This window comes from Xiphias gladius, chromosome 4 (genome assembly GCF_016859285.1).
Source record: "Xiphias gladius isolate SHS-SW01 ecotype Sanya breed wild chromosome 4, ASM1685928v1, whole genome shotgun sequence".
Taxonomy (NCBI): domain Eukaryota; kingdom Metazoa; phylum Chordata; class Actinopteri; order Istiophoriformes; family Xiphiidae; genus Xiphias; species Xiphias gladius.
In genome coordinates this window covers 2,704,254-2,726,863 of record NC_053403.1, presented here as the reverse complement: position 1 = coordinate 2,726,863, position 22,610 = coordinate 2,704,254, and the positions used below count along the sequence as shown (strand labels likewise).

The window sequence follows — 22,610 nt, the reverse complement described above, 5'->3', positions numbered from 1 at the left end:
ATTGAGCTTGAAGGTTCGATCTTGACCTAGACCTTGAGTTGACCTTGTCTTAACTCAAGGTCCACTTTCTGAATATCTCCCAGAGCTTTCAGCCATAAGTTGTTCATCATCTGTTGTCACGGACATCATGTGACCCTAGTACGGTACTTCTGATGCACGATTACAGGTGGTCGTATATCGACGGGGGGGGGTACACAACTCTCTGTGCAGTCTGTCTCATCCATCCACTGATGAAGGCCACAAAATGTGGTTGAAAGCAGGGGACCTTGAGTGAAGAATCTTTTGTGAAATCATGCAGGACATATATCCGTGTCTCCAAACCCCCCCAAGAGTTACTCACACCACCTTTAAACTCAGCAGTCACTTGGCTGTTCCTTCCTCCGCAAGCGTCGAGTCGCTGCAGCTCTTCACCGGACCCGCACTGGGATAGGCGTTGTTTCATCTCATAGGCTATACGTACAGACCTTTCAGTCCCGTCGAGGCGGCAGGAAGTGCCACATCCGTAATCCGCCTCCCTGAGGCCGCACAACTTTCGCTGACCGGAGCGGCAGCTCAAGCCTCGTTCGCTGTGGCCAGTTTCATTGTGAACTGTCGTCTGGGACCAGCATTAAATAAAACACATTTGCCGTCAGCACCAGCAGCCACGGGTTTGGCCAAATTGAATGTGGACCGGGGAATAAAATGTTGAGGATTTTAGAACTCAAAGAACAACAAAGCACTGATATCTCCACATCGAATGTACCGGTAAGCTGTGCATGTAAAGAAGACGTCAGACTTTAAAGTGTAACCACGGGAAATTACAGGATACGCTCTGCTGCACACTTTTCTTTGCCGTTCAACCGTTGACTGTGAACATGCTCTCGGTGACGAGGATTTCTTACGCCTATGGAAAAGCTGGCAACACCTGAACTTCAAAATGTTTTTGATTTCAACTGAATTAAAGCGCAGAGTTTCAGAAACACTAAAAGTGAACTAATAGGTAAATGTGTAAAAGTAAACCCACAGACTTTAAGTAATACTTCAACAAAAAAAAGTCATAGTCATCGCAAAGCTAGGAGTATAAGTAGTAAGTTACTTCCAGGCCTTTACACGGTGTCCTGACCAGCTGCAACATGCCTGGTGAGAACCGGAGCACGGCGGCAGCTCAGCACGCTTCACTGGGCCTTTAAAGAGGAAACCTGTGCAGGTGAAAACAGTGTCAAGCCTCTATTTTTGTTGAAACTACTGAAAATCTGGGATAAAAAACAAAACCACTGCGCTGCCAATTCTGTGGGGGGTTTTCTTTGTTTTGTTTTTTTTTTAAATATAATTTTCTATTTATTTCTAAATTTGACTACAGGTGAGATGATGAAGGCTTTAAGGACCACAGGTAACAGTCTAACATGTCAGCAGGGCGATGCCTTCAGGTACCAGGGTAAAGGTCCGTAAGCTCTACTTTACTGTGAAACCCGAGACCTTCACTTGGCCAGAAGAGCCGCCCGCTCAACTATTTTAAAAGCCTGTCGATGTTAATCCTCGGGCCGAATATTGTGGGAGTTTCTCTTAATGTGTCTAGGCCCAGGTCATCCCTTTAGATCGGAAGGGAGGATTAACAGATCAGCAGCACAGGTAAAAGATCTGGGGATAAGCAGAGACGGCCAACAACCAGCAGCCAAGGGTCGTCTGTAGGCTTTTACAGCCTCGGGCTTATGTTCTTAGTTCTGGGTATCCTAAGAGTTATGAGAGTATTTTACTCACCGATTGCTCTGGCTGAGATCTGTGGATGGTCTTTGGTTTCCTCCCCGTTGGACGCCTGCAACACAAGGGGTACCAGAACGAACAGCCAGACAGGTCGTAAAACAACCAGTCTTACGCTGAAGAGAAAACAAAAGGCAAGCATGAACATTTTCCTCTGCATCATGTAGCCCACAACAGGTCTGCCACAGTAAGCAAATTTCCATCCCAATGCAACGAAAGCGTCGCAGAGGGAAATGTGAAATTTCGGTTTGTGTTGGGCAACAGTCTCCCCGTCGCTCCACACTAATCCGATCACATCGGGTTCAAGTCGCGTGCTCCGTGTACGTCATCGTTCGTTCACTGGTCCGTCGCACTTTGTGGAATTTTGTTTCCGTCAGTACACCGTTTCCACTCATGACGTCAAATACATGAACATGTTTTTTCTAACCTCTAGGAGAGTTTTATTAATTTTTAACCTTTGCAGTTTAAAAATTCACAATGCAACGAGTACTGAGTGACCTTGTTTGCAGTTTGAGGTGTCACTTTTACAGACGTCTCGTTAGTGTTAATTTTGTCGGCTATTTTTTTTAACTTAGTCTTAGTCCTGTGTCCAATGTCCTTGCTAGTTTTTATGATGTACAGTCAATCTCTTCCTGTTTTTTTTTTTTTTTTCAGTACTGTGATTGACCACAAATGTGGCTGATGCCTGGGGCTTGAGACGAACTTCTTCATACAAAGAGTGGTGTGGAGTCATGGTGAAAAGCCTGCTAACGTAGAGAGGGGAGAGACGCGGTGAATCACACAAACGAGGACAACGGTGCACACTTTTAGACGGCCCCCCCTCTCGGACGTTCAGGGTGTACAGAAAATGCGACAGAGGTAGCTGTGTGAAGCATAACAACACTGAGCTTCAGAGAGGAAGTTTCTGCGTGAAGTGGGTGTGCTCATCGGATTGTTAGTTTTGGACAAAGCCCCTCCAAGTTTTGAGGTCAGAATCCCTCGTCCCTTAATACGTCCTTGTTGCGCAGTGTTTCCATGTTTTCAAAGCCTCACGGGAGCTGTAGCCGTTGAACGCTAACAAAGCTATGATTGTTTTGTCTTTGCTAACGCAACAATTACAGCAGTAGATAAGGCCCATTTTGCTTCGACAGAAACAAGAGCAGAAAATACAAGTATCGCGTTTTATTACTTCATAAAGTCTGACAAAAGAAAACCCACCATGAGAAAACACGCAGTCGTGACGGTCGTGGCTTTTGCCGCCTGCCGCAGAAACACATTTTTCTCACTTTGAGTGAGTGGATCTTATTTGCATTTTAAAAACGTCACGCTCAATTTACCAAAATTCCCTGACACCGGGCAGACTGGCCAGCCTGATGGGAGATCTGCATCAAGCTACTCAGGTGGCACTATTAGCAGCCGGCATCGGACGCAACACAAAACGTTCACAGCGACGCGAGGACGAGCCGACAGGCGGAAAGTGTTTGACAGAAAAACCTGGGTGGCACCGGCTAAAGATTTTACGGGAGCGACTATAGTCAAAGGCGAAGTAGCGGCAGGGTGCTTGGCAACATGGAAGACAGTCAAATAGTTGAGATGGCATCTGCGTTTGCCTGCACAACATAGACCTGCTCCCTCCTCCCTCCCAGCTTTGGTACGTCCGCCTGTCAGCGCCCCGGCACTACGAGCGGCTGTTCACCAGAGATGCTATCTGACGGATCTGTGGGAACCATCTCCGATCCGACACAGAGCAAGACGTATTTGTCTCATTGTCTTTGATGTACAGAGCAGCTAAACCGCGGTTATCAGACGATCATTGTGTGTCTGTTTACGCGTCTGCATGAACACCGAAGGAAGGAATGCTTAGTGGGTTTCTCTACCTTGTCACGTTATCTGCATTCTGCGGCTCTTTACTTGGACGGTCCCACAACAGAAATGCAATAGAAATGATCTTCAAAACGATACCTAGTGGTTTTTGAAGGGGATTTGCATTTGTCATGACAAAGAAGCTAAATGTCATTCAAAATCGCTGATTGATCGGAGGAACCAGTGTGACGTGTTGGGTCTTTGTTGCTATGTCCATTTCGTCTTTCATCTTCTCCACAGGTGGCGAGGGAGATGGCCTCATCAGTTTTACTTCCACAGAGATGCCGTCCAGATTACGTCTTTTAATCAACATAACGAACAAAGACTTTTAGGGAACTGCAGAGTCTCAAAAATACTGAATGTAGAGAATCTGCAAACGGCTTGTGTTTCATTTGTTTTTCCTACAATATCCACTTGTGTCATCTAAGGCGTGATAAAATATTTATGCTTCTGTTTAAGCAATAGAAGGCACTTGGTTAGGGAAAGACTGTGGTCTTGGTTAAAGGATAAAAAAGACTTGTTATTTTTTGGAATATTTAACCAAAACCGCAAATCTTTTCCTATAACCGAAGCGTTAAAGTAGCCCAATCCTAACCGCACGCAGGACGCACAACACAAACCCCAGGCTCCGGTGTCCAAGTCCCAGACTTTGGGAGACCACCTCCCGCCCTGACCACCTCTGTGCGATTTCTGTATGCCACAAAAAGCGTGTTCTTCTGGGACTGGAAAAATCCTTTCCAGTGAAAATAGTGTAGAAAGAAAACAAGACCGGGTCAGAAGCTAGTATGTGGCTGGACCAGCCCCTTTATCTGTTCGCGTCTCTCCTGCTCTCTGTGCTCACATACGCAGCAATCGAACAGGATGAAGCCGTTCTCATTTACATGTTTTTCCGCTTCTGTTGTCAGACAATGGAACAAGTATGAAGTAGTGACTGACACGCGGCCCATCAAGACTTCACGGTGTAACTTCAGCAAAGCAGTCACGCGGCATTCGACTTCGTCAGTCATTCACTCAGTCATGGACATTTGCGTTGCATCCAGCAAAAAAGTATTTGGCAACACATTTTGGTCGGTGGTGGAAGAAGCGTTCAAAATTCCCTTATTAAGTAAAAGCACCAACACTGTAAAAAATACTACTTTATAAGTAAAAGTCCTGCATTCGAAATCCTAGTAAAAGTACAGAAATATTGCCGGACAAATGTAGTTAAAGTATCAAAAGTAAAAGCTTTCGATATGACCTCTGTGACATATATGTTGTTAGAAATGGCATTATTAGACTGTTGATGCCTCAAGATACGGTTGTAGCTGCTCCAGGTGTACAGAGTCCTACCTACTTTGTATACAGGTAGTTTAGTCCAATGTAGTCCCCAGCCCAGGGCTCAGGCCCCTCCAAAGGGTCACCAGATAAATCTGAGGGGTCGTGAGGTGATTAATACCGGAGGAAAGAAAGAAAAAACAAAGTTCTGATACACAAATTTATACCATATCTTTTTTTTTTTTTAACTTTTCTCTAATATTTGCTTTCTTGTGAAATACCGTATCATTTTACCTTTCAGGGCTTCAAACTGTTATTTAAATGAAACCATGTGAGAAGTTCGAGGGGAGCAGAGGGGAAATGCCTCTTTGGCGGAACCGCTAACAACTCATAGACATCCGATACATGACGAGGAGCCCTAGCGAGACACTTCTTTTTTTCTAAGGGCTCAAAAAGCAAAAAAAAGATTCGGCACCACTGGTTTTAATCTTTACCAGGGCATTGTATTTGATACGGTTCTGTGTGAAATCTTAATCTGAGAAGTAACTAGTAACCGCCAGCTGTCAAATTAATGAGGTGTGTAAGTATAAAGTGACATAAAATACTCAAGTAAGCTACAGATACCTCAAAATTACAATCAGTATTTAAGTAAATGTGCTCAGGTACTTTCCACTGCTGCATTTCATAGTATATAAACAGCATTTATGAATGGATGGATTATCTTCTCACATCACTTACAGAAAAATAAGAAAACAAAAAAAACAAAAAACAAATCAAGGAAAATCGTGTTTTAAAAGTGCAACTCACACCAGAGTAAAAGCTGTTCTGCGAATGAGAAAACTGCCATTACCTCACAGGAAAAAAAAGAGGATTCTCCGACAAGCTAGGTCATCGAGATTTCCAACTGATGTTGACAGGGTTGCAACACAAAGCAGAATTGTTATTTTGCAGTAATTAGCCAGGGACGCGCTTGGTGCGCGGCTACGGTACACTGGCAAAGGCAGCAGCCAAGTTTTCAGACAAAACCACACAGTGTTCAGTCACGAATCTCAGTGAGGTGTTAAGAACACAAGATTCAACCGTAATTAATGGCTTTGGAGATAACATCAGCGATCGTGAGCGATAGGCCGCACTCAGGCACGCACCGACGCCATCGCTCCGAAGTGACAGGGCGCCTGAAGTCTCTCTTCTGGGCGTGAAACTTTGGATTTTTGTCCCCCCTCGGAGAACAGAGGACGTGTTGAGCTTGACTTCACGTCAACTACAGCTGATTCCAACGGAGACTAATTTTCACAGTGGAGAAAAAAAACTAAAAGGTCCATTAAAACTTAACAAACCGCTGCTGCAGCACGATACACTTCACTCAGCTGTTTCATCTGTAAGCTCAAGGAAGTTCCAAACACTCGTATTTTTTTACCGAAGTACGGCTGGACACACTGTTTCTGTCTCAGTCTTCTGTACTGCTAAATAAACAGACTAAATTTTGGCCTTTTTGGTTTATTGAACGGGGACAGTGCACATTAATGAACATAGATGTAAATATGCCAGACTCAGCAAAAAGACTTTTTTTTTATCTATAGTCCCCAGACAGGTTGCAGGTAGCAGGTAGCCAAGTCACCCTAACTAACAACAGATGCAAACAGTGTATCGCTGCCTCAAAATGAGCTGAATCATCGATAGCATCGGTATTAATAATGGAGTTTATTTTGGTGTAACTGCCAGCGACGGTGCATCTGCAGCCGCCACTTTGTTGACAGGTCTGCAGTTCTCGTCACCCAGATTGAGATTGCTGTGGAAATCGGCCGTCGCCCCTCTCACACTCGGCAGGCGTTAGGACGAGGCTAAGTTTGAACTTAAAAACCCGGCCTCTTAGCTGATAATGGACAGAAGGCGGTTCAGCCCTGCCGGTGTCAGCCGGCAGTGTTAGCCTGGTCGGCTCAGGCCGGATCACGGATGTTAGCTTTGTGGTGCGTTAGCGGCTATTCCTTTAGACTGGCCCAACTTTGGCTTTCGCCTTGTTCAGCAGACGCTGAACTTTTGGTGGCCTCTGTCGTGCTGATCTTCCGTTAGCTTCACGCCGCATTGGCCTAGCTGCGACTGGCTGGTTCGCCGACATCGCTGCTTATGATGCAGCGTAACGGGCAAGAACGAGAATATTTCTTCATTACAACTCGCCGGTGTTCACGCACAGCAGGTCCTCCAACCTGAGCGGCCGCGTTGATCGTTTGTCCCGACCCTCGGATACGACCCGTAGGGAGCGTACCAGCGGCAGGCCCGACACACCGCCATCGTCACGGCAACAACAATAAACCTGCGGCTAGGGTTATGCAAAGGCCGGGGTTTGGTTAGGTTTGGGCACAAAAGCTACTTGGGTAAGTGCAGGAAGGGACCTTGGTTTGGGTTAAAATGTACAGTCATGATAAAAGACACGACGACGACTACGGGTTTGAAACGGGGAAACAAAAAGCTGTCGGCACGGTGTGCACATGTACAGTTTCTATATAATGTCTGCAGTAATACTGATAATGTATGCACTACCTCTAAGAAAAAAACCCATTTTTCCACTTTTTATTGAAATTTAAGCAGTTCAAGTTAAGGTGAATAACCATAAATAGCATAAAGGGGAAAAGAATGGTGTAAACTTCATATAAAACAGGGCTTTTTCAGGGATCATGTGGACCGAGGTTAGCGCTAACTTTCCTCCAGCGGTTGAAGTAAACGAAGCCTTGAAAACCGAAGCAACCGGTCCCTGCAGGTGCCCCGACGTTTTTGCCGAGGACTTAACAAACCCTCCGTCTGCACAGGCTGTGCCACCACACCCAGTGAAGCAATACTTGGACGACATTGCACTGCAGGAAGCAGTGCGGCATATTTCTATCAGAATCTGTGAGCAAAGAGGCGAGTAACAGAGGAAGACCGGCGCAGTCTCCAGACCTGGACCCCATGGAGCCGGTTTTGATGAACTGGCACGAGGGGTTCGAACCAAACCGACCTGCAAGTGCGACACATCCGTGGGAATTTCTGCAACAGTGTTGGGAAGAACCCCCCTTGAGCAATATTTGATTTCCCCCGTAGAAAGAACGTCACACGTGTGTCTGGCGGCTGGATGAATCGAAATGCAGATTTAATTCAGTCCCATGATTAGTTTTTTTTTTTTAAATCTCCAGTTGTTTATTCGTTTATTCGAGTACACTGAGACTTTAAACCACGTAAATTACAATCAAAAATTGAAAAATGGAGGCGTTCTAAGAATAGTTCATCTTCCCAGTTGTTTTTTTTTAAGGTACTGTCATAAATTTATTGCTGCTGAATTCCCATTTAAGGGACTATTTAGGGACTTTCTTCAAAGCTGCGTGATCAAAACTTTGTCTCAAATGTTGACAAGAAAGTTGAAGAAGTTTGTTATATAAAGTAGTAAGTGGAACCGCGAGTGCATGAACCACCTCTGCTGTAATTACAGCTGATTCAGGGCGCCGGTTCTGGGATTTCGGCAGCTCCCCTGTGGTTTCACGCTCAGTCGACTTTCTTCTCCGCGGCGCCGCCTGGTCGGTGTGTGGGAGCGATGAGGTAACACGAAGCGCAACACGTTTAACCTGGCAGCGATAAACCGGAGTGTGAGAAAAACAACCCGGCGGGAGGGGCGAGGCACTCCATACTACGGAACGCCGTCGCCAACCAGCAGCCACCAAAACCCATAAGCCCAGGAAAGGTTTGGTACGTTTCACGGTGGCGGTGGTCAGAGCTGTCATAGACCCATTTTATCAGCCCTGATCACAAGCAAGGTGCTTATTTTATCCTGGTGTTCGTTGCTCTGTCGGCCAGTTTGTCAATCAGACAGATGATCTTATCTGCTTTCACTGTGGGAAGCAGAACTCGGAGTTAAGTCCGCGAGCCTTAATATGAAGCCAGAGAGGCTCACGCGTGCCTGCTCTTAAAGAGAGTTTCCGAACACTGTTTCGATCACTCGGGTCCCGTGGCTGTGTCACGGATACGGCAAAACGCGAGCCCTAGTCCCGCTGTTCCAGTGCCACCGCGATGCAGGAATATCCTGTGCGACATCTGCCCGAAAACTAAACTACAAGTAACTACAGCAGTGGAAGACCAGGCGTCAGTTTTTTCAGATGCGGCCTTCCTTGTTACCTTTTCTAACCAAGCGGCACTGAGGTTCTTTTTCGGACTTTCCGTTTGATCAGGTTTGAATTCGTGAAGGCGGAGAGCTTCTCCTTTCGTCTGCTCAGCCACAATGGCTGCTGCTCCCCAGGCTGAACACCCAGTTCTTCCATTATTTGTTTGTTTTTTTTTTCTTCCTCCAAACAAACAGGAAACATTAAATGCGGTAAAAAGCCACCGTGCAGCGAGTAGAAAAGTTTTTATGATTCGGAAAGACGTCAAGCCGCTGCTCCATTATTACAGTCCGATAATGAGGAAAAGAACAGGCATTCAATTATATGAAAATGCTGTGAGTTGCCTCTTTAATGGATAGTTTTATTGCAGCTTTCTCATTTTTGTAGTTTTGGCCACCTTCATTAGCAGCTATAACATCTTACACACTCCTGTTAATTGTTTCTTGCCCCTGTCAAACTTCTTTCTTTTAGCAAAGTCGTCGTTTTCCCAGATCTCAGGAATTTACCCTGGCGACTACACGTTCATCATCACGGATAGGAACGAGGGCAGAGCCTACGGACATTTTGATCCAGAGATCAAGGCAGTGACTCCGGGCTGGTGTTTGTCCGACAGAAAGCCGCCGACTCACTGAGCAGCGCGAGGCCGATGACAGAAATAGAGAGCGAGGACTTAACTCGCCTCCCGAACGACTCAGATGCTTCCTAAAGGGGCGGTTTTTAAACAATGGCCCGGTGTTTGCTCCGTCAGTCAGCGTCCCGGCGGGACTCGGACGGTCCGGGTATTAATGGACGGCGTCTGTTTACTTTGAGCTGTTTGCCGAGGGCTCATCTTATGCCTTTTTAACCCGCGGGGAAGCCGCAGCTCACCTACAGGGGCGACAGCTAATGAGTCTGAAACTGGAGACGGTTTTCTTCGGGTTCGGTCGGTTTCTGCTGAATCTCCCGCTGTAGTGCAAACATCCTCTACGGGCAACCGGATCGCGGATGTTCCTCACTGTCGCGTTGTGGGTCGCCCCCGGGAATTAACTGAAAATGTTACGCTCGGGAAGAAGCGCAGGCGAATGTGTCACGTCAAACACATTTCACTCTTATCACACGCAACATTTCAGAAATTGTGAATTCACACACGGGAGCATGTGGTTTTTCCTACGCTGCATTCAGGAAGGATTTAGACTCCTTCGCTTTTTTCACATTTCGTCATCGATCTTCACTCAGTAAACCCATGGCGACTGAATTTGAGAGATTACTGCAAATTTTTTTAAAAAGGAAAAACTGAAATATCCCGTTGACATAAGTACCCGGGGCCTTTGCTCAGTATTTAGTTGACGCCCCTTTGGCGGCGATTCCAGCCTCGAGTCTTCTCGGGTGTGACCCGACGAGCTCTGCGCTCCCGGACTTGGGGATTTATCTGCCATTCCTCTCCGCAGATCCTCTCAAGCTCTGTCAGGTTGGATGGGGGCCGTCGGTGGACGGCCATTTTCGGGTCTCCATACCCGTTTCTCGAACCTCGCGTTGGCGAAAAGACTCCGAGAAATCGCTTTAGAGGCGCCGGTGGTGCTCGTTTTTTCCCCCCCTTATCTGTGAGCTTAGCCTCTATGCTAAGCTAACAGCTGTGAGCGGGCTATCAATCTTCTCACGTCGCTCTCGGCGGGACTGAGCACAGGCTACTTCCCAGAACGTTGAACTGTTAGTTTAAGATTAGGGAAAGTTGTTGTGGTCTCAGTTTGAAGGTCATTACCATGGACACGGAGCTGTTTTAAATCTACATAAAATATACTTTAAAGTATCAAACACCTTGTTATATCATCGTCTACGTCGCTGTAAAATGTATTGCATGTCGTTTTAATTGGGGATTTTTCGAACCTTTATTTATCCGCGGAAGTTTCGAGTTTCCGATGTGTTTGCGCTGAGCAGCTCCACTAGGAAGGTTGTTTTTTTTGGGGGGCGGGGGCCTTGCTCAGGAGCACCTCAGCTGCGGCAGTGAGGGCAGGGCAGGCACTGCTCTCTCACTCTTCCACACTCAGATTCATCCTGCTGGGTCCAGGGATCGAACCGGCGGCAGCCTTCTAGTCACAGTCCGGTTAAGTTCAAGGAGCCTCTTGTTGCACCTCGTCATATTGTATTAAATACTGTAGATCTATAAAAAAAAGTGTGTGTAAATGTGTATGACGTCATGGACACACACAGGATCCCCTAAAAATATATTTTTATTATTACCGTTATTATTATATATTAACATCTGTTGCCCTTCTCTGCTCCGCTCTGACATCTGGAAAACTTTTCCTCCCAATTTTCTTTCATCGTCACCGAGATATATTTTCTGTTTCGTTATTAAGTCTTTATTAAAGCACATTTATAGAAAAATATACGTAGAGCTCTGCCAATATATTTTACAAGACGGTACACTTCCAATGCAATTTAAACTTTCCTCTTCGTGGCACAAATATGGAAACAGATGGAGCTCCAGAGTGGGTTCGCTGAAACAACCGAGACGGCTTGAAACAAATGATTTCAGTTCAGGGGAGAAAAAAAAAAAAAAAAACAGACTTTGTTATTTTAAGTCTTCCTTAAGGGAAAAAAATGACTGGTGATGTACATTTCTGGGTTCATTTTGTGTGTTTTTCTGTCACCTCCTCTTCGCTAAATCAATTCCTGGAATGAGTCCAGTTCAGAGAGGGGGGTTTTTTTTCTTCAGGTGCACGGTTCCAGTAGAGGCAGAAGCGGAGGTTAGTTTGCCGCGAGTCTTCTAAAACCAGACAGACCGACGTCGTCCGAGTTTCCCCCTCGGCGTCGTCACGAGGCCGAAGATAGTCTGTGAGCAGCGTGAGGATGTTTGCTCGGAGGAGTCTGAGGCTTCCGGTCCTCTGCAGAAAAAAAACAAAAACAAACAGGAAAGAATAAATGATCCGCCATCGCCATCAGGATTATCAGCATCATCAAAACGAACCTCGTCACACAACATGTGTCCGACGCAACATCCACCGAACGTTTTCAGCTCACCTGCCTTCATCAGGGCGGCACTCTCCGGTTGTCTCCCGCTTCTTTACACACAAACCCCCAGTTATTCATCTGACTTATAAACTACTGCAAGCACCAAAAATACCAGCGTCCTTCCGGAAAAGGTTCGAGCGGAATTCAGTATTTCCTCCGACGGACAAAAAATACACACAAGAAAAAACTGTAATATGTATTAAAATATACATTTAGATAATAAATATCACTAAAAACAAGATGCACAACGTTTCAGCAAATGTTTCGAAAAAAAATCTTTGGTCAAATCTTTTCCAGCTCTTAGGCACTTTTTCCATTCTCTCTAATTCTAATTCTTTTTAGATCAGTATACACTCAGTTGTCAGTTTATTAGGAACACCTCGCTAAAACTAAGGCAGTCTAATACGACAGTCCTGCAATAAATCCTCCTTCATGAAGGTTATGACTTTTAAGTTTTGGTCGAAACTGTTCGAGAGGTTTTGATTGAACTTTTTCTGATCATTCTGGAGGCTGCAGTTTGTGCTGCTGTTGAACTGTGTTGCATTACACAAAGAGGTGTGTCTGTGGCTTGGCCTACCCCTCTTTGATTTGAATGCAGTGGACAACAACAATAAGGGCACCTGTCAACATAACGCAGGGCAGTTCAACAGCACCACAGACCACTTCCTCCAAAATGTCCACGCAGTTGAGTCGACGCCTGTTGAACAGAGCTCCGACCAAAGCTTGAACGTTATCACCTTCATGAAGGAGGATGTGTTGCGGGACTGTCGTATTAGACTCTGTCCAGGTGTACCTAATAAACTGACAACTGAGCTTTTCTAGTCTGCGTCTCTCTTCTAAAGCAACAAAGTCCCTCTACATTTCTACTTGTGGCTCAAAGGCAATCGAGACGAGCGACGGCGACAACTGTAAGTAGGCCACCAAAGTGACGATCCCTCCGTCTCCCCACATGTCCTGCTGCTGCGCGCGCTAAGCGACAGTCCAACCCGCCCCCTCGGTCGGAAAAAGGACTGAGCACAGCAAGTCTAAGTTTACAAAAGAAAAAAAACCTGTTGCGCCAACCCCCGCCCTCAGGAATCTGATCCAGGACCAGTGCCGGACAGGTCATCGTTACGAGGCACAAATACAAACATAAATAAAGTAGGCCAGTCATTTTTACGGTTTTCATAGAATATGAAAGAGCAGCAAAAACACAAGGTCGCAACCGAAACATCCGTCGTCGTTTTGCTTTATTACCGTTCACATTTTTGAATTTTTACACTTTTTGTTGCCTATTTTGCCGTTATTTTATCTCAGGGGAGACCGTTACTTGTCTTTTAGCTGAAGCAGACCGGCGACCACTGGTCGCAGGCTGCGCAACCTCTGCGAGTGATGAGCGGGTCGAACAGCGATGTTGTCTTCCCGGACAAATATCGTCGGAACATTTTTCTGGAAAGAAACCGGGAAGAACGAAAAACCGTCAAGTGTATGGAAATTTAGAAAAAGCAAAGATGGAGAAACGTCGGAAACGAGTAGACGTCACGTGTCTCTTTTTACTTAGTTCCCGTCTCGTTGATAAACCCGTGACCCTGCGGGGAACCACTGACGTAGGGATGTTATAGGGAATAAGTCGCATCCCTCTATAATTTCTGGCGTTTATGTCATGGTTGATGTCCAGTTTACGCTTGAATCACTAAAGTCACTGCTCGCAGGCTTCTAATCCTCCTCGTCGGCAGCCGGATCACCCGGACATTCATCCGGTTTGTCTGCTATTATTACCCCTCACACCAGGTAGACACATGCTTGTGCAAAGTACCAACTAGAGACAAAATTTGATTGTTTTTTCTTTCTTTTCTTTTCTTTCTCCTGTGTAATTTGGGACCATTTTAATCTCAACACGACCAACCCTGTCTCCGAAAAACACACACTTTAGTGGTTGTTGAGTAGAGGAACGCTGCATTTAGCAGAAAGTAAAGCCCCCTCAGATGTGTTTTTATAGTTTAAAAACACAGGATAGAGGCAGTGCAGCTTTTCAGGGGACAGTTTCCCACAAAGTCAACTTCCTCTTCAGTCTCCGTCCCCCAAAAAGACTAAAATACAAGTGGGAATGTCAGCAGTGGGCCGGGAGACACATTTGCAGGCCGGAGGGTGAAGGAATACCAGTTTCTGTATACGCTGAGTCAGAGAGATGGCGCTGACTTTCACGGACACGGTTAGGGTCTATGAGGTCTTTATCGTTACGTAAACAGAATATCTGGATCAGATCTTCCAACCCTGGTGGCACACAGACCCAGGCTCACGGCTCGCGTTGGAATCGGTCTTACCTTCCCTTTGAGAAAGCTTGAAAGATGTCATGATGTGAAAATCCGCAGCCTCCAGTGGTGCCGCAGAGCCGGGATGAGACAGGCCGGGAGTCAGACTGGGAGTTAGACTGGGAGTTAGGCAGGGGGTCTGACCGGAGGACTGAGGCTGCCAGTGGTGCCCAGTGTTCATGTAGTTGGCCCCTGGACCCCCGTACGCACCGTACTGGTTTGGTGGAGAGTAGGCACAAGCCGAGACGTAACCAGAGAGACTGGATGAGGACTGAGGAAAAGAGAGCAAAATAAATCAGATAAAATGAGGAAACATACGTTAATGAAGATGAAATGTATCCGTCTAGATCAACTCGCTCTAAACAGAACCTCTGAAAAACAGAGGATTAGGTTCGGTTAAGATTCATGGCGAGTATATCTAAAAGCCCTGAGTTGGGCCTGCTGGTGGGGCTAAAGGTCGGGGGGGGGGTCCACCAAGACCGGCAGGATTCATCCTCTGGGGATCATGAATGGAAATGTGGCCGGCAGCTGTGCGGGATACGTTGCTCTGAACCAAAGTGTGGGACAGACCGACCCAAACAACACACGTAGTTTTCCTTTCTTGCTTCTTCGTTGTGAGGACCAGACAGAAAAAAAAAAGTCTTGCCTTGCAGCAGCTTCCTCACTTTCCAAAAGCGAATCTTAGGTCAACGTTAACCTCCGTGTCCTGAGCTACGCTCTCGAATCCAAACAATGTCCCCGCGTTCCAAAATGGCCATCCCCTTTCCACTAACCTCCTCATTCTCCAAGAGCTTCCTCACTTTACAAAACATTTCCAGACTTTCCAAAGATCACCCCCCCCCCCCCCCCCACTTTGCAACAGTGTCCAGAAATGTCCTCGTTTTCCAAACATGTCCTTGAATCCCAAAAAAAAAGTCCACATTTCTAAGATTGTCCTCACTTTACAAAATTTCCTGGCCCTCTAAAAGTGTTTGCAAAAAGTCCTTACTTTCCACAACCGTTCTTGTTTCCACAGGCGCCCTGGCGTTCCAATACTGTCCAAGAATGTCCTCGCTTTAAAAAAAATGTCTTGTTCTCAAAAATTCCCTAAATTCTTCTAAAAGGTTTGGACAGCGTCTCGTCGACATAACACCTTTGCCTAGACCCTTATTTTGATATTATTTCAACATCAACCTCCGTGTCTTAACCTACGATCATCCCTGGTTCCAAAATTGTCCTCGCTCTCCACAAATGTCCCCATCATCCTAAAAATAACTGTCAAAAAAAAAAAAAAAAAAAAAGGTCCACATTTCTAAAAAAAGTACCTGCTTTACAAAAATGTTGACACTTTACGAAATGTCTTCATTTTCCATAAATTGGAAAAAGAAAGTCCACATTTCCAGAGATGTTCTTTTGCCCCAAATTGTCCACATTTTCCACAAATTTCAGACTCAAAAATCCACAAAACTTTGCGGATTTCAAACACTACGCTGCCAAGTTGGCTTTTAGATTCCAGCCTCCCTCTTTAATTCAAACTATTTGGTGACGGACCTGTTCATTTCTTCTCAAAGTCTGTTTTTATTCCCCGTTTTTACTTATGTCAAATTAAAAATCCTTAAAATGCGTCGAGTCATCTGTCTCTGCACCAGTTGGGTTTTTATTTTCAGACACTGGGTAAAGAAAATCCACTGACTCCATTAGAGGCGGTGTCGTGTTTTATTTACCTGCTGTGGGTATTTGAAGTCCGGCTGGTTGTTGATTTTCTCCGCTCCGTTTATTCCAGAGGGGAACGGCCTGCTGCTCATACCGGTCATACCGGTCCAGTCCTCCACTTTGGCCGAGTGTCCATTGGAGCCGGACAGAGCTGAAAAGACACGGCCGTTACTGAATCCACCTGATTTTAATCAATAAGTCATTCGACACTACTGGTGTGTGGGGAAACTCTGGCAGGAGGAATTTTTTTTAACCCACCATACGAGTCCACGTCAAGAGACCAGTTAAAAGTGCCGTCATGTTCACTCCTGAAATATCCTTTTTTATTTTTTTAAATATTATTTTTAAAAAGGTAAAAACTTACCGGTCTACTTTTTAAAATCAAAATCAGTAACAGCGAAGAAAAAATAATGTGAATTTACCCCAGAAGATGGTGAAGATAGAAAAGATGGAAAAGAAAAATGGCAGCTTTGGCTTCTTTGGTTGGGAAAAGTGATTTTATCAAATGGAAACGTGCGAAAACCAAACTGCTACAGGAATTTTTGAATATTCTGAATATGGAAAAGCTGATTGACAACGTAGTCGACTCGAAACATTCATGTCAATTCTCTGGATCTGGTTTTGTAGGTTTTTCTTTCCCTAAAAATACAAGTTTGTAAGAGAGGTTTTTGAAGCCGTAATGATAAAAGCTAAATATTCATATCTAGTTCAACTACAGAGAAAATACGTTCACTTCATAATTATACTAATATTTTCTGAGACATGTACACTTCAAAAAATTTATAATTTTTCCTTCTGTCTCTTTCTTTCTTTTTTGTATTTGATGTTTGCACATTTTCTGTTTCAGTTTTTTTTTTCTGTGTTATAATAAATAAACTAAAAAAAGAAGATAGGAATAGAAAATAATAATAATAATTCGCCTGTTGCCAGGTTTTCTCACTGGAGTTTAGTCAGTGTAAAGTCAGACCTCAGGACTTTAGCACAAAATGGCTTGATAGAAACAACATGTTTTATTTCCCCCACGACTTCATTCTAAAACAGATGTTTCTTAAAAAGATTTTGGATTCTCTCGAACATCTGCTCAGTCGCAGCAGTGAAAGTTGTGCGTGTCGAGGAAGAAGCTGCGACTCCCCTCAACAAGCAAAAGAAGAGAGAAAACAAAAATCCCGGCGAACCCGGTTCTCTCTCCAACCAGAGGCTAAGATCCGGCTCGGTGTCAGAGCTGCCGATGGACCCCGTTGATCTGACCTCAGCTCCTCTCAGCTTCTCCATGAATCGGATTCAAAATTAGAAACACCTTCTCGTTTTGGTTTTACATTTCATTTTAGGCTACTCTGCATTTTTCCCTGATAAAATTCAAACTGAACCAAATGAATCACTGACTCGACCGACTGATGATTCCTTTGTTTGTTTGTTTTTCCCCCGGCGAGGAAGAACAACTGCAGGTAAATGCGCTCTGTTTGGAGTAAGGCTGGACCACCACGTCCAGACAGGGTGACGTTCTGATTTCTTTGGGAAGTACCACGAGCGAGTTCTCAAACCGCAAAAACCAAACCTCGGCGTGTTTACATTCACTCTGTGTCCGGACACCCCGAAGCTTTCCGGCGCCTTCACGAGAAAGCGCCCGGTACAAAAGCTCAACCCCTCGGAGGCTTTCACACTTTTTTATCCTCAACGTTCGCAAAACTCACATCCTGCTTTTTCTGTATCTGTGTGGTAAAGTCCCTCCGGTCAATAATGTTTAAAAGAAACAAAAAACAAATGAAGTTCTTTAGGCGGGATCCAGCTGGTTTTGCACAGCCGGACAAAGCCAGAGATGGCGGGATCCAGCAGGGTTTTCAGGGTTGAAACGAGTCAGCGCTGGTACGGTACAGAGGAGATTCTGGATCGGGTTCAGGCTTCACCGTCCGCCCTAAAGCAAACTCATCTGCAGCCTGGGCGACTCGGGATCAGACCAGAATCACGGTGGGGTCTAGCGGAAGACTTCGAGACCTGGTTAAATCTTTACCCCGGGATCCCACATCGGGACAACACGGGGTTCTATAAGCAGGCCGGTTTGTCCGTGAAGCCCCGGTCAAGAAACCAGAGACCATTCAAAATGCTCCGGAAAAGGCAGAGAAATGAACAAAAATTAGAAACAAGAAATACCTCAATTTAAAAAAATGACCTGCATTGTCAACGATGGGTTTTGCACTTGACTGGTTTCTGGTTTCAACCCCAGAGAACCAGTGAAATAGATCATTATATTAGAGCAGATTTGTATTTACTAGTGAAATGACTTTATGAATCTAGTTTGGGTTGGTTTTTTTTTTAAAGCAACTTCAGGGGGTTTCGCTTTGTCTCACTTTCTCTCACTTTCTCTCACTTTCTCTCAGTTTGTCTCAGTTTGTCTCAGTTTGTCTCACTTTGTCTCACTTTGTCTCACTTTCAGGTTGATCCCAGGGTTAAATGTGAGCTTCTCTGGCCCCGGAACATGAAGAGGAAACGACCGGTTCCCTGTTGGCAGAGTTCATTCCTGAATCTAATTCATTTGTATTTGATCGATCAATCATTAATTGGTCGATCGAACGGTGAATTTCTCCTCCACTTGGACGAGGCGGTAACATTTCTACATTTCTACATTTCTACATTTCTAGCAGGCGTTTTTAAAAGCGACTCCACCAACCTGCCGGGTCCACGAAGGCCCGGATGCCCAGGATGTTGGGCCAGTTCCGCCGCAGGCCCACGTGTGCGGAGGGGCCGCTGCCCGTCCTGGTCCCGGTGGTCCCGGTCATCGCGGGCCCGTTGTAGTGGGAGTACGGGTAGACATGTCCGTACTGGAGCGGACCCGGAGCCGGACTGTCCCTCTCAGACTGACTCGGCTGCGACAGAGTCCCGATCTTATTCCTGAGGATGCGGCTGATGGAGCTGACGGACGGCACGTTGTACTTGTCGCAGACCCCGTCCGACAGCAGCCGGTCCCGGATCTCCCAGGCGAAGATGCCCGGGTCCCCCTGCTTGTAGTCCCGGATGCTCTTGACCACGGCGGGGGTGGTGACCCGGGGCTTGCTGCCGCCGATGGCTCCGGGCAGGATGGAGCCGGTCTCGTTGTAGCGGGCCAGGATCTTGGACACGCAGCCGTGGGAGACCCGCAGCTGGCGGCTGATGTCGCAGGGCCGCATACCGAGCTGCGCCAGCTCCACGATCCGCAGCCGCACCGGGTTCGGCAGCGGCCGGCCGTTCACGAACACCCCGCCGAGCTGGTTCACCTCCCCGTAGCTCTGCTCTGCAAGAAACAGGGCGGATACACCGGGTTCAGGGCCCGCAGGTCCAGGTCCGGCCGTTTACCCCCGACCCTAGTTCAGCTAAGACCGAGACCGAGAACGTTCGGCACGAAGACGGGAAACGTTCAGCGGCCGCAGCTTCTCCGACCTGGACCAAGTGTCACCGCTTTAACTCGATGGAGGACTCAGACTGTTACACAACCGGTCTACAGGGTGAAGGGGGACCCGGACTCAGCGGCGCTCAAACGTTTGGCCGGACCGGATCGTTAAAAAAAAACAAAAACAACTAACCCCGGGGACTAGAACCGGGGCTCGGGGCTCGGGCCTCGTGGGCGTAAACGCGTCGCCGGTCCTGTCAGGTCGCGTTCGCGGGGGGTTCGATCGCTTCCTCCGGCCACAACATTTCGGCCGCGTTCGTCCGGAGTTTTTCCTCCGGTAACGACGGAAAACACCGAGCTGCTGCTACAGACGTTCCCCGTGGAAACGAAACCTGGGCAGCAGGAGACGGAGCCAACGACAACCACTCTAAGAATCATAATCATAGTCATAATAACGACAATAACAATTATTAATAGTAATAATATTGTCATAACAATTATTATTATTATTATAACAATAACAATAATTTTAATAATGATTATTATTGTTATTATAATAATTATTTTTATAACAAAAATAATTATTATTGTTATAATAACTATTATTGTTGTTGTCGTTATAATAATAATAATAATAATAATAATAATGATGATGATGATGATGATGATGATGATGATGATGATGATAACGACAGTTTTATTATTCCTGTTTGGTTTGGTCACAGTTTGCTTGTTACTTTCTGAAACGTCGGAGCCATTAAATGAGGAAATAAATCTAAATCCAGATCTAAATGTTTTCTGCTCATCTCACGCGAGGCGAAGATGGAGAAACATTGGAAACAAGCAGCCGGTGAGAAGTTTTTCCTGGAAAATCTGAGCTGAAATTATGATTTAGAAAATGAGACTGAAATTCTGGAGCAGCCGATGTGTTTGTTAAGGTCCCGGTTCTTTTTCTTGTTTTTCTTTTTCTTGTTGAACATTCAGACATTTAAAAAGACTTTAAGTGAAACAGCAAATACAGTTTCAGGAATTAAAATCGGCCCTGCGCATCATCCTCTCTCCCCAGATGCACTGGACAGAAAAAACCCATCAACCGGTTTCCTACATTATTGTCAGATTGGGCAGGATTCGGATCTCAGGTCCAGTTCAACAGGACTTCCATTACGTTACATTTCACAAAATCTGACTAACGGGAGAATGAACTCCAGGCTTCTCTCCATGAAGCTGATATTTCTGAAAAGGAAAAAGCTTTTTAAGACATGAATTAATCTGAAGAAAGAGTGAAAGATGTTGCAGTGGTTTTCCCCCCGTTTACTGTCTTGTCTTGTCTTAAAGGACCCAGAACTCGTCCAGACCAGCAAAGCAACGTCTCCCAGAGGAAATCGTCTCTCATACAGAGCGACTTTCCCTCTGAATTCACTCCCTCTGCGTCTCCCTTCAGCTGTTCTGTATAAAAAGTTCAGTGTTTGTCGTCTCACCCATCGGCTGCCGTCCTCTGCGTCTCACCGCTCCACCATCCACCGCTGGGTCTGCAGCCTGAAGCCCTGAGCCGTGTCCTCCTCCTCCTCCTCCTCCTCCTCCTCCTCCTCCTCAGTGTCCTCTGGCTGGAAATCATGTCATCACTTCCTGTGTGCAGAGCAGGAGCATCACTCTTGGCGCCCGGAAGAACGAGGGGTTCCTGAAGGGCTCTTTGGTGCGTTTAAAGCTGCGCTTGCCCTCCCTCTGGAGGTCAACATGTTCGCACAGAGCACAGTCTTGGTGGACGGACTAAACCCGGTCCCTTGCGGTTCCGTAAGGCTACGCTTGGCGGATGCAGCCCCCCGTCAGCTGCTACGTCCGCAGCTGCTTCAGGGACGCACGGAGAGATCCGGGAGCAGCGTCCACTGATCTCTGGAAGGGCAGAAATTACAGGTTTGAAGAGAAATACGCTCGGGGTGTCAGCTCCGGCACCTGAACACCACCTGTCGAGACTGAGACGTAGTCGGGGAGAAGGGCGGGAAAGTTGGGACAGAAAGCAGGAAGTGAAGGACGAGGGGTCAGAGAGACGGAGCGACATCTGCTGGAGTTGCTTCGTGTCTCCTTGTGGTTGTTCCCTGTCACTGTGCATTTTGTCTCTTTGTGGATGTTTAGCGTCTCTTTGCTGTCACCTTTTGTCTCTTTTTGTCTCTTTGCTGTCACCTTTTGTCTCTTTCTGGTCGCGTTGCGTCTCTTAGTTCATCTTGCGTCTCCGTGAGGGTTTTGTGTTTCTTCACATTCACTTTCTTCTGGTGCTTTCGTCACTTTTAACCGAGCTCTGCCACCTTCTAATGAGAAATATTAGTAGTTTCAGTCGGAGCCACAGGCCCCGGGAGAGGGGAGGGGCGCCTCGACCAACCTCGGCCCATGCACCAGGTTGACAGCGGAGGTCCAGGAACGCGAGGACACACCCAGGCTAAGCGACGGATGTAGTCAGAAACAGGTGCGACTGATTGATCCATCAGCCTATCTCGACCTCGTCGTGTGGAGGTAAAACAGCGAGTGGACTCCTGAAGTGTGGGCCACCGCCCGCATTGCACAGGAGCCCGGCGACAGGAAGTGCACCGGGCCAAAGCTGCAGCCGAGGCGGTTCTGGGAACCGTGACGGACGTTTGTGGTTTACTTTCATTTCCTCCTCTGAAGAAGTCTGACAAACCCCGGAAGACGTGCCTACGACCTGCCCGGTCGTCGGGACCGCTCCCGTCTCTCGGCCCCCTGGACGGCCGGAGAACGATCGAGGAGGACGTTCACACCCGGCACCGGGGGCTCATCGTCCGCGTCTCGTGGCGACGGGAAACCTGCGGGGGAATAAAAACTGGTGAGTCGCTGGAATAAGCGCCGCGTGGTAGTTCCACGTGGAGCCTGGACAGGGACTTTGCCCGTCGCCCATCGAGGGAAACGCCACGACCCAGAAACTCGGGTATCGGGAAACGCCAGTCGCTTTCCAGGAACCAGGTGACCCGCTGACGTTGGGGCCTGTTGGCGTTTCAGTCAGACTAACGCCAACATACGGGTCTTTCCTCTCTTCTTCTTCTTCTTTTTCTAGGAATAACTCTGCACTTCTGCCGCCTGCTTCTGGTGAATCAGCTTTCGTGGGGATCCCGACCCAAAGGAGATCCCTCGAAAACCAGCCCCCTTTTCGGTCTCTGGGGTCACACGGAGACAGGCGGGTCGGGACTTGTTTCCTCGACCCAACATCTACTGAAACTATCCACTGGCGCCCTCTCATCCGGAGACCTCCCGGCTCATTCTTAGCGCAGCGGTGCCTCCTGCTGGACGGTTCCGCGCATTACAGTTTCCCCC

General features: G+C 46.8%; 1 protein-coding gene across 1 annotated transcript; it reads right to left on the bottom strand.

Annotated features, from left to right (window-relative positions):
• Window positions 1–11,207: 11,207 nt before the first annotated feature.
• pax1b (paired box 1b) lies at window positions 11,208–22,505 on the bottom strand. The gene is made up of 6 exons (XM_040125930.1): window positions 22,361–22,505; window positions 21,989–22,105; window positions 18,597–19,196; window positions 15,943–16,082; window positions 14,252–14,510; window positions 11,208–11,769 (listed from the first exon to the last, which is right to left on the bottom strand). Exons 1-6 carry the CDS (start codon window positions 22,503–22,505, stop codon window positions 11,603–11,605), a joined length of 1,428 nt encoding a protein of 475 aa, XP_039981864.1. The 3' UTR covers window positions 11,208–11,602.
• Between the last annotated feature and the right edge of the window lie 105 nt (window positions 22,506–22,610).